The sequence below is a fragment of the Pseudorca crassidens genome, chromosome 2, assembly GCF_039906515.1.
Source record: "Pseudorca crassidens isolate mPseCra1 chromosome 2, mPseCra1.hap1, whole genome shotgun sequence".
In the NCBI taxonomy this organism is placed as follows: domain Eukaryota; kingdom Metazoa; phylum Chordata; class Mammalia; order Artiodactyla; family Delphinidae; genus Pseudorca; species Pseudorca crassidens.
In genome coordinates this window covers 158,074,960-158,087,560 of record NC_090297.1, presented here as the reverse complement: position 1 = coordinate 158,087,560, position 12,601 = coordinate 158,074,960, and the positions used below count along the sequence as shown (strand labels likewise).

Below are 12,601 nucleotides of genomic sequence, written 5' to 3'. Positions count from 1 at the left end.
TATTGTAATATTTAAAACAAAAAATAAAGTCACCTTGATTTTGAAAAAATTCTTAAGAAATAAAAAGAACTGGGAACAAATTTTTTGAAATTAAAAAAAGGGAACGTAAAAAATGAGACAAATGAATATTAGAAGCATTATATAATAAACTGCTATCCCCACTCTTCATCAAATTCCAATTAAAAAAGTACAAGGGATATGAAAAATACAGAGGAAGAAACATAAATGATCAATAAACATTTATAAAACATTCAATTTCCCTATTATTCAAAGAAATGCCTAATAAAACATTTACTGTACGCCTACACTACACTAGGTAGTGGAATTCATCCTTTACATTATAATCTCAATTAATTCTACAAGGTAAGTGTTTATTCCCTTTTCTCTGGGAGGTAAATATGAGGTTTAATAATTCGCCTAAGGTCACCTAAATGGTGATTACCCAAGCCCAGACACAAACATTGGTCTGTCCAACTCTAAAGGGGTTGTCCCACCCACTGTGCAACATGGCCCCTCAACTCCTTTTTTGAAAAACCTCTCACTTCTTTTGTCACAAACTGCTATGTGCACATATATACTGAGCAGAATTTAGTGCAGTACTTGAGCAAAGTCATACACATTAACAGCCTTAACAGGGTTCACAGTCTTTGGACCAGCAATCCCCTTTTAGACATCTCAACTAAGAAAATCATGAAAAAATTCAGATTTATGTATAAAATTATTATTATATTATTCATTACATTTTAAAAGAGTTTAAAATTCTGATGAATTATTATTCATACAAATGATTCAACTAAAATTATGTTTCCTGAGTATTTACTGATGTAGAAAAGTGTTCATCAGATAATATTAAGTAAAAAAAGTAGGATGTAAAACTATATATATATATATATATATATATACATACACACACACACACACATATGTATATCACTCACAATATAAATGTATGGTAACATACACATTTACCTACACATGGAAAATGACTGAAAGTAAACATGTCAAAAGTTAAACATAGTTAGCTGGATGGTAATGTTACAGGAAATTTTTTTCTTTAATTCTTCTTTGCATTTATAACCAAATGCCCTATATTGAGGATATCTTATATACAGAATTTCAAAAATATAAATGTTAATTGTAAAGTACATATTATTATCAAGTACTTTATTGCTACAGTACTTTTCTGCTTTGCATATTTTATGTGTATGCTTTTCTTTGTTTACAATAGTAATTTGCCTACCAACTTCCAATGTTCAATAAAAATTTGGTATATGTACATGGACATCATCTTTTATCTGTCTAGAGTCCATGATATATTGAAAGAACTAGCAGTTTACAAAGTTCAAAGAGTAAACTTACGAGCTTCTATGTTAGCTTGAGATTACATTTGTGGCATGATTATCCTAGTGTCATATAAAAAGAAAATTGATTCTAATCCATTTTCATAGAAAATTTAGGTAATTTCTGCCTTTACAGAAGCATGAACTTCTCACTGCATTTTTATATACCAGTTATACTGTAATTACATTTTCATGAAGTATAATATTTTACTACAATAATTAGGATTACAGTGATAATTGCTTTTTAAGGAAAAACATGACCCCTTAATTTTTTACTCTTTTAGAGTCTCATTCAACTTTCGGTAATAATTAGCAGAGGACAATATCAGTTTCTTCTTGTAGAATATAATTTTTGTAGCATCCCAAACTAATATCATCTGAACATGCCAGGGAAAAAAAAATAGTTCAACCGGGTATGTGTTCTTTACTTCAATTAAACTCACACAGTTGGATACCTACTGTTGCCAAAACAGTAATATAATTTATACATTATAGTCCACACAGTAAAACTACACTAAAAGTCATTTAACAATATTTATAACACCATAAAATACAGTGTTAAAATATATGAACTGCAATATGTACCAAAATTATAAAATTTGTTTCTCATCATCAGTGATTAAAGCTAGGATCATTGCTCTAGCCTCAATACCCACAACCCTGGTGACAGATTAGAATTCAAATCTTAATGATCAATTTACAATTAACAAGATAGAAGCGAAACAAATTAAACCAACCATTATATATAACGAGACCCAATGGACTCCCATTGTTCCTCTTAATTACAAAACGCAAATCACAAATATACAATGGGTAGTGTTAGACATCAATCCACGAACCTAGCAACCCAGAAAGTGACAATGATAGAAAAGAAAGAGAAGCAAAACCATGCAGACCCCCAGTTCTATGCTCTATATCCTTTTCTTTTCACTGGGGCAGAAGTGTTGAGAGGTGAAAACCTAGCACATGCTGGATCTCCATTCTGCAGCTGGCAGAGGCTCCCTTCCTAGCCGGTGCCCAACCTCTCTGAGCTCTTCCCAGGCCACGTTTTAGATTGCACTGCAAACTGCACTGCAAACATTTTACTGCTGATTCATCTAAGTGCCTGGGGACAGGGAACACCTCCTTCACTTTGATAAAAAAAAATTCACAGTTGCACCAAAGATATTTAAATATCTCCATTTACCAACTTCAGAAACAACCCTACCACTGTAATAAGCTCTCAGAGTCCTGGGGAATAAAGACAAAAGGGAGCTGAAGTTTATGTGAGTTTCATCTAAAATCAGCCAGAATGTCTGCCTAGTGCCAATTAAAAGCAAAATGGAATTACTTGTCTGATGCTCAAAAACAAGCTACATAAAATGCATGGAATTGGCAGTTCACTTTTAGTTTTAAAATGGGATGTGCCATTCACAAACCCTGGGGTTACAGACACCACCCGAGCAGTGTGGAAGGCATACTGTGCGGAAGTACCGGCTCTTCACTGTGGAGGGCTTGCAGACAGCAGAAGCAATAGGCACAGCCATAATGCGACTTACATCTACTTGGGGAGAAACACATATAACAGGACACACACACACGGAGGAGCCATTTCTAAACACTTTCATAAAGCAGCCTAGCATGAGGATGGGATAGAGAGTAAGAGTGTCTGGGAATGGTGCTCCCAGATTGTCAGCTTTCCCAGTGATTCTTCAGGGGCTCTAGTCAGAGGACTAGATCTGTGAGTTAAAAAAAAAAAAAAAAAAAAAAAATCGTATTTTAAATGGTATGAATCCATTTATTTAGTATGGGATTTTGAATAACATGCAACTCTTAGACAAAAAAAAAATGTTTAAGTTGTTAGTCAACATGAAATAAATACACTTACTTTCAGGAAAAATTTTACTGCAGTACTCTGAGGAAAACCTGGATTAAAATTACCATATGGCCTAAATAATTATTTTGGAGACTGTGCTTTCACAATGACAACAGTATAGAAAGCTTAGAAAACTTCAGGATTTCCTCACTTCAAAGCACAGGGGGAATTATTTATCCTAAAAGTTTAGTAGAGGGTATGTAGAGGCTCACTCCTGGAGGGCTTCTACAAGGCTTAATAAATGCATAGCTTTACTTTAAAAGAAACACTCTGAGCCCTTCAAGTTTTATAGGTGTTTTCAAAGCAAAGGTAATATCAAAATGGAGTGTCTTTCATGTAGGAAGCCAGAGTGAAATGAGAAATTAAGAGTAAACAAACGAACAACCCCCCCCCACCAAATCACAATTTATCCTATTTATAATGCTAATTTCTTGTGAGACACACAAAATGTACATTTTGTAAATTTCAGGGGCACTTAAAAGTTTTAACAGTAATAAGTTACAACTTATCTAGTCTTTATTATTTGCTAGGTTTTAGTTTCAGATCCACTTATAAAGTTACAGTAGATGCCTATTTTAACTCTTCAGACTTACAAGACAAGGTACCAGAGCAGGAGCTGAAACACAACCACATCCACATTTTCCTGATCCTGCATTGCCTTCAGAAAGGTTTTCCACTGTGGTATAGACTTTATGTCTGTCAGAGAATTATGGCACTCAGACTCTGGCCAAGACATTAGTAGCTAGGTGAAGTGATATCCTAATTGCCAGTCAAGACCCTTAAAATGATACCATCAATGACAGCAATAGCACCTACTGTATACTTCTATGGGTCAAGCATGGTGTTAGGTGCTATGTATATGTGTGTACCTATATACATCTCTCTAAATTTCTAATTCCCACCATAATCCTGCAACATAGTTTTTAAAAGGTTTTTACAGATGGAGAAGCTGAGGTTTGGAGAAATTAAGCGATGTATGCAAGGTTATGAAGCTAAGTGGCAGAGCAAGATTCAAACCTTGTTCCTTCTGAATTCCAAAGTGTTTTTTACTGCACACTGCCTGTCATCAACAAAGGAATAGTCTGGAATCAGAGTCAGATCAGGATACAAGGGGTAGTAGCACCATGCTCGTTTGTTTCATTCATTCATTCAGTAAATATGTATCAGGTGCCAGCTGTGTATCAGACATAACGGAACACATTCAATTTACAAAGTAGCAGTCAGGAGCTAGAATCAGAAGTGAGAGGAGTTGAAGAGAAGAGAGGCTGAGGTTCAAGTTCACTAGACTAGTACAGGGTAAATTGACAGACCTAGAGCAGGGGAAAGAAGGCCTCAGGGCACATGGCACAGGTTAACCCAGGCTCACAGGTTAACCCTCACATGCCAAGTATGCTTACTGCTCCATGGAAATATAAAGATTAATTTTTCTTTCCTAAACTTTCCCGTTGTAACTACTTTGGCCTGGATTTTCTTTAGTAGTAGATATAAAATAATTATACTTATTGTAAGGAAGATCATAGGCTTTGGAACCAGAAATGTCTAAGTTAGAATTCTAGTGCTCCTACTTACTAGCTATTTAAACACTCTGAGTATTGGTTTCCTCCTCTGTAAAAGAAGATAACAATTCATGTCTCAAGCTGTTGTGAGAATTAAATAATATATAACAAGCATATAGCTTCTCTTTCTCTTTTATACACTTCCATTTCCTCAATTATGTCTCCTTAGACAGCAAGATAATTAATCAATAATCAACCCCAAAGCAATCTTAAGATAACACAATCTTTTAAGACCCAATTCAAAATAATTTTTGCTTAAGTTATTAATCTAGTTTGTTTATATCTATGTGAGGTAAATCAAATATTTCTAGTTAGGAATACCTCCTGTTGATATATTATGAGGGTCTCTTCCACGGCAAAATTATTTGGGTTTCCTTGTCAAATTTCCTGAAAATACTGGTTATTTTGGTACCCTAAGCCTTTTCCCATCCCAAACAAGATACTTAATTAGTATTCGCTAAGAAGGTACATGTTCAGAGCACATTCTGGGTGGTTATAGGAGCTTCTGCCTTCCTGTGAGCAGAAAGAATTGGATTCATAAGCCCCCTGATTTTCAAAAAAATTCAGGGATGGGGATTCCATAAGGTAAGCCAGCTTATTGATGCAGGAACCCAAGATAGGGCTCAGAGTGATCAGACATGCTCTGACCCTCCTAGAAATTCTTTCTGAATAATAAACCTAAGTCAATAGTTGGTTTGCTGAGCCCTATTGCTTGTTCTTTGATGATCTAAGTGAGTTTCAGAAAAGTATGCAAGAGAAGATACACAGATTATTTTCCCATTAGGTTATACTGTAATGCGACATTTTATACCTAACTAGTTAAATGAATGATTTCTTTTGAGTTCAAATCAAAGTGATTCTGTTCAACATCATTCATTTACAAGAGGAAACCACAGTTCAAGCAGGTCAAATAAATTTGTCCAAGATTACACAGCTACTGTCAGAGCTAAGACGAGAACTCAGGCTTCTTAGAATTTAGAATATAAGTAATTCATTTATTGAGATAATATGATTAGAAAATGTACAGAAAAAAATTCATTAAGAACCCAATCAGTGGATTTATAAAAGAGCATGTACCTACAAAATCAATGATGGCTATTTTATTAAAATAAAACAATTTTAGGAGAAAGAAAAGATGGTTTTGGTTTATTTCAAAGTATCATCTACTTTTATACATTCATATTTTATCCATTATCATTTGCCTTAAAGACAGCTTTTATGTGTTCATGGAGAACTATGATAATAGACTAAAATATGTTAGCTGTGTTAAAATATGACTTTAGAACTGCTTGATTTATCTGCATCCTTTATTAAAAGGATGCCATCTTGACCTTTGTGCTCTGAAATTTCATAGTTTTCAATTCTGAACATTAAAAAAGTCAAATTATAGTATGGATACCTTATTATGAAAAAACATCAAGGTGTCTGTATGGATAATTAAGAAAATTCTCATAGAGAGAAAATGTTTTTTACAGGAAATATGTCAATACATATCTAATTTTGACATTAGACTATAAAATAGTGGAAATACTGTCCTTTAAGAAAAAAATTACAGTATTCATATAAACAGTGCTCTGAAAGTATTGTATTATATTACCCACCTGCTTTTCTGAGAGATTTGTTCCAGTTTCTTGGCTAATGTGCAGCACTCTTCCTTTAACTTTGTCAGAAATGAATTCTGGGAGGTCAGCAATGAATACTGTTCATTTTCTAGAAATAACAATAACCCCCCCCCCAGCAACATAAGATGTTTATGGTTGTAGCTCTGCAGTGCCTCCACATGTATAGTGGTAAAAGTGCTAAGACAACCACACTTTTCCTATAAGACGCTAGATCACTTTTATGGTCCTAGGTCAAAGGAATGCTCATCTGGCAAGACACTAAATCTTGTGAGATATTTATTTCCCTAATAATTACACAACAGAAACATTTCTGATCATATCAGCTTTGTGTAATTTTTAACATGTTAATAAATTGTCAAATACCTCAAGTGGAGTCATAGATGCTTATATCTTTGTAATATGCAATATATTTTTATTTTGATAATTCTACTATAAACAGTGTCAAATTTATCACAACCAGATAATTCAAAACTAAAATAATTGAGGAACTCTTTCTACACTGTAATTCATGCTTTATGTTTCATATCTGCTCACATATTTCACTACTCCCATCTTGCATATACTTCTCTAATCATAAAAGAAAAATACATAACTTTCCTTATTTTATTGGAAATAAATAATTTTCCCCATCTATTTAGTGTGAGCTTCAACGAAGATCTGATCAAAGAAACTGAAGAGAGTATGTATTTTTGTGCAAAACAAAAGGAAGTATTCTCATGGTGGTTCAGTTAATACTCTTATCTAGCACTCAGAGATACTGCCCAAGACTCCTTGATCACTGGCATCCTATTGGTAGTGGAGGCAAACAATAATTCATCCTGTAATCTTCTCCTTTTGTTTTTAGTGGAAAAACAACTACCAAGCCCGGAGAATTTTCATTTCTTCTGGCCAAACACTGTGAGAAGAAAATCTCTACTGAAAGTGATGGAGTGAATTATGTGGATCAATATGACATTTGCCTCTTTATTAGCAAACAGATTATTTAATGAATTTTACATTAGCAATTTTTCACTTACAGGATAAGCAACCATTTATTACCATGTCATCAAATATAGTATACATCAAATCACATGAAAATTATCTTTAGGTGAAAAGTTTAACAGGCCCTTTCTTTTCAGTTTTAGACAATGACTGACAAAAAAGCATATAGCATACAAAGCAAAATAAATCAAGGCACTAAAAATTAATCAACATTTTTCTGGAAGAAACAGGATCAATTAAACTTTTGTTTTAATAGTACAATCAGCTTGGTGTATGTGGTGTGGAATTATAATGACTGACACTGTCTTGTTTTGACTAACACTGTCTGTGAACACACAACTCAAAAGTGAAAGGAACTACATAATGCTCCGACTGAACAAATCAAACTGCCTATTTTCAAAGTGCATTTTACTTTCAAATTAAAGGTAAAGAGTTACTGGCCAACTCAGTCTGCAGAATAGTGCCAATGTGATGAAAGATGGCAATTTTTAGCCAAGCTGCCAGCTGTGGTCAATGCCTTGTATTAGTGAATTTTAACAGCAGTTGTGAGAACTTGAAGAATGCAAAGGATTAAACATCACTCTAGACTGGGTTGGGGGAGGTGGGGAAATCATACAAATGCTAAAAATGTTCGAAGCTGCAAAGATTAAATAAAGGAACATATCAATTTGGAGCCACTGAATTACATCCAGCTGCGACAGTGAATTAAGAACCGATTAATGGCTAAAGCTTTTCTCCAGTTTGGATGCTGAAGCAAACTCATTAGGCTTTTAGAGTAGCTATAATGTGTGTACTGTGGGAACTGTTCAATGCTATTCAGGAGGCTCTAACTGTAAGCTCAGAGCATTTCCCGCAGAGCTTCTGATGCTATTTTCTTTATATAACATGTGTGCCTGAAAACCCAGCCAAAAACAAGCCCTTTGTTTTTCTACTTTGTTGTGGTCTCTCTCAGCTTTACGTTTCTTGAACACAGGTAAATAAACTCATAATCCAGATGGTGCAACAGATGTGAGAGCAGCACTCTGAAATCAACAGACAGTGGGCAATACTTTCCATTTTCTCTTTTAAACGCTAACTAATATGTAATTCGGAATCTCCGGTGTAGTTAGCATCTGCTCCCTTCGGCCAGCCAAAGGTTACAGGTGTTCCTGATGTCATTTCACAGTAAGGCGTGGGCCTGGCTTGTGAGCAAGTGCCCAGGCTCTAATCTTTCCCTACCACCTACCAGTTTTGTCATGCTGGGCCTCCATTTGCTGTATCTTCTGTGTCAGCTCCTGCTCTCTTTGCTGGGCCTGAAGGGCTTGGGCCTTTGCATCGTTGCTAAAGCTCTGCTGAATGCTATCTTTTTCCAGCCTACAAGGCAGAGAGGAGACAGACAGAAATTTAAACTACAGATGCACTAATCCCCATCATTTCCCCTACAGACCACAGAGAGCTGATACGTAGTAAATTGTTAAGCATAAGTAGACAACAGTCTTTCTACAGACTCCCCCTTACTTTAGGCAGAAACTCCAAAGGACCTTTCATACAATGTTAAATACTTGCCATAAATCTAAATTGACTAAAGTAAGCAACTTTAAAAATCAAAAAATCATGACAGCTGAATAATGCTATTTTGTAACTTTAAAACACAAACACCGTTCTCTATAATATTCTCAATGTTACGTACCGCCAATTAATCTTTTTTTTTTTTTTTTTTTTTTTTGCGGTACACGGTCCTCTCACTATTGTGGCCTCTCCCGTTGCGGAGCACAGGCTCCGGAGGCGCAGGCTCAGCAGCCATGGCTCACGAGCCCAGCCGCTCCGCGGCATGTGGGATCTTCCCGGACCGGGGCACAAACCCGTGTCCCCTGCATCGGCAGGCAGACTCTCAACCACTGCGCCACCAGGGAAGCCCATCTTTTTTCTTTTGAATGGTCAATATTTCCTAAAGATCCTGAAGTTACAGGAAGAGCATGACTCAATACACCCAAAACTTAAATTCTTGAAACTAAGTTTTGTAGATCACCTCTGCTTTTCCTCCCAAGCTTAAAACGGAATCTCAAATATAATGTAGGAGATTCTATCTGGAGGCAAGTAAATGATTCTGCAGTACCACATGCATGTTTTCATTAAATATTTTCACACATTAGGCCATGTAATGTGGATATAAATATGAAAATAAAAAACTTCTCCCAGCACTTCATAATAAGATCCCTTTTGGGTCACACTGAAGGAAACTGCAGGATGAGGAGCTTCTGTAGTCAAAGACGATGTATCTCACCCCACTGTGACTGGCTACTGACCAGTGGATGAGTCAATATCCAATCACAGTGGCTCCTAAAGAGAGAAACTTCCTAAACAATTAGAACCTGAAGAATGCAAAGGACCTCATCACTGGCACCACTGTGGATAATGACAATGTGTGTGAGCACACACACATACACACAAACACACACACACTCACACATACACACATTAGGTTGGTTCTTTATTCTCTAAATATGGGTAAGTGATATAAAAGTTTCCTTCAATTAACTGGCTTAGTTATTTCTAACTCCTAATCTTCTTGTGGGCATTTCTCATCCATGCTGCTTTACTTTACTAATTGAGATATTTACTGTCTTGTCTTGCCAAACTAAAAATAAACAATTCCATAAAGCTATCACTACTAGTCTATGTACTGCTGTGGAACTTCAAATCACTGGCTTCTAATCATAAAGCAACATAAGGAAAGTTTGTATTGTAATAGGTCAATGAATGTGGTAATATTGTAGTACAAAATTCCAAAATGAAAATACACCCACACCTCAATCAAATGGATCATCAGAGGGCCACGCTAAATGTGAAATAAGGTCCCTTCTGGTACTTCTAGTAACAACACCCCGTGGACTTGCTCCAAGGTCTTGCCTCACACTCAGTTCCAAACTGGTATACAGCAACACATGGATGGTCCGTCGAGGCCACTTTTTGCCTCCCCAGTCATTCCACATATTTTCTGGCCATGGAAAGCTGCACATGTCTCTGCGGGTTTTTTGTTTGTTTGTTTGTTTGTTTTTTTTTGCAGTATGCGGGCCTCTCATTGTTGTGGCCTCTCCCGTTGCGGAGCGCAGGCTCAGTGGCCATGGCTCACAGGCCCAGCCACTCCACGGCATGTGGGATCTTCCCAGACCGGGGCACGAACCCGTGTCCCCTGCATCGGCAGGCGGACTCTCAACCACTGCGCCACCAGGGAAGCCCGTCTCTGCGTTTTGCTGGGATGTTTTTTCCCCCCGCCCACCTCACCCCTCTCTGCCTCCCACCAACCCGTCACCCCTGCTCAATGTATACTGCTCCTTTAGGACCTGCTCAAAATTCCCCTCCTCTCTTTCCCCTCTCTCCTAAATTAACTGTTCTTTCTACAGTGACATCAGTATATGTTGTGTATATATGCATCCTACGAAGATAGCATTTATCACACTTTGGTTATTGGTTTACTTGTCTGTCCCTTTCTGCCATCTTTGTCTCTCTATACCATGAGCCCAGCTCAGTACATGGCACACAGGAAGCGGGCAGTGAATGTTTAATGAACGGATGTTCTTATATACTTGCCATAGGGGAAAGAAGGCTGCAGTCTTTAAGTGAAGCTGCAGAATCTGCTCAAGTCTTATATGAGGAGGCAAAAACTTTCCAGACATGAAAAAAAAGAGAGAAGAGTGTATGGAAGAGAACGGCTCTAATGGTGTTGCCAGATGGAGATGCTGCCGCTGAAGGGGTTAGCTTGAAGAGAGCACTGCAGATTCTTTCACTGAGTAACCATCCCCGAGACAGAACCCTAGCTAGAGCAGGGGATATAGGTTGGGAGACCTAGGACTCTGAGATCCCCAGTAATCAGGTGACCAAAAAATGCATTGTTCAAAACCAATACCCATTTGAGAGTGAAAACGGGCATTATTAATAATTAATAATAAGTAATTATACCAAGACAAACAGTCATAACTAGGACTACCCTTTGTAAACTGGGGTTTATGGTTCACTTACACAAAGGGGCTGCCAGTCTCACCAGTAATTTTCAGAATGAGGAACCTAATTACTGATCTCCTAACTTTACTAGAGAAAAGGACTACTGTCTTATTGTAGTTCTCCTTATAAAACAATTTAAAAGAATGTTCTACCAACAAATGTTGTTACACATCAACTTTTGTTTCTTGAATCCTTGCCCAACTTTTACTCTGTTAAAGAAACTACACATTTCATTTTCAATTGCATAAAAACGCGACATATTTTTGCTTTCCTACCTTCTTTATATACCCCTTTCCTTCTATGTTGCCCTCTCACCTTGCAGGTTCTTTCTGACTTAGCAGGTTTTTTATAAAACCTTAACATTTTAGAACTGAGAAGGAATCTCAAATTTGTTTAATCAAATCCTCTCACATTATAGTTGGAAAAAGAAAAAAAAGGAGGGTCATAAAGAATTAGAAATCTGCTCAAAGGTTACTGTAAATGCTGTAAAGGCAGAGGTGGGATTTGCAATATTTTGATTTAGGAAACGTATTTTATAACACCCTACAGGTAATGCAATAATGGGTTGAAAGAATTAATAAAAATCACTTAGTTATCCAAGGAAGTGATCAGAGAAGAATCCAAACCAATTCATTTAATATTTAACATAACTCTGAAAGACACTCTGTTAGGCACAGGTCAAACAAAGATACATAAATATGGCATAGTCATTGTCCCAATAGGGGATTCAAAATGGCCAACACAGAAGGTAAAAGGTGAAATATACCACAAGAAAGGTACTAGGGAATAAAACTACTAAAGCATAGAAAAATAAGTCAATTCCAGCCGGGTGTGAGAGCCTTGTAAAGGATAGCTGGGCCAGGCTTCCCCACATGGTTTTCATTCAGTTCTTACTCAAAATATTGATGATCTCACTTAACCAAACTTATAGTTACCATATTTTACAAATTGGAATAAAAGCAATGGCAGTAAAGAAGAATTTCTTGGTTGTTATTAAAATAAGGCTGAAAGATGTATTCATAATAGCTAAAACCTGGAAACAACCTAAATATCCATTAACTGCTAAATAGATAAACAAATCGTGGTATAGCCTTACAATGGAATACTAGCAATAGTAGTAATAAAATAGTAATAAAAGGCTATTGTTACATATGACACCTAGGTAAATCTCAAAGACAGTATGCTTAAAGAAGCCAGGTACCAAAGACATATTTTATGATTTCATTTACATGAAATTCTAGAAAAGTAAACAATAGAGTGACTGGT

General features: G+C 36.4%; 1 protein-coding gene across 10 annotated transcripts in view; it reads right to left on the bottom strand.

The window, feature by feature from the left end:
* SDCCAG8 (SHH signaling and ciliogenesis regulator SDCCAG8) overlaps positions 1-12,601 on the bottom strand; it is a 265,774-nt gene that overhangs the window by 87,548 nt on the left and 165,625 nt on the right. For 7 of the 10 annotated variants that reach the window (XM_067729496.1, XM_067729494.1, XM_067729499.1 and 4 more), the window contains 2 exons: positions 8,580-8,707; positions 6,353-6,461 (listed from right to left, as the gene is read on the bottom strand). In XM_067729496.1, coding sequence (XP_067585597.1) covers positions 6,353-6,461; positions 8,580-8,707 — 237 coding nt within the window. Of the gene's footprint in view, positions 1-6,352; positions 6,462-8,579; positions 8,708-12,601 lie in introns of those variants that run through there. The other 3 variants (XR_010941421.1, XM_067729498.1, XR_010941422.1) reach the window with 2 other exon arrangements.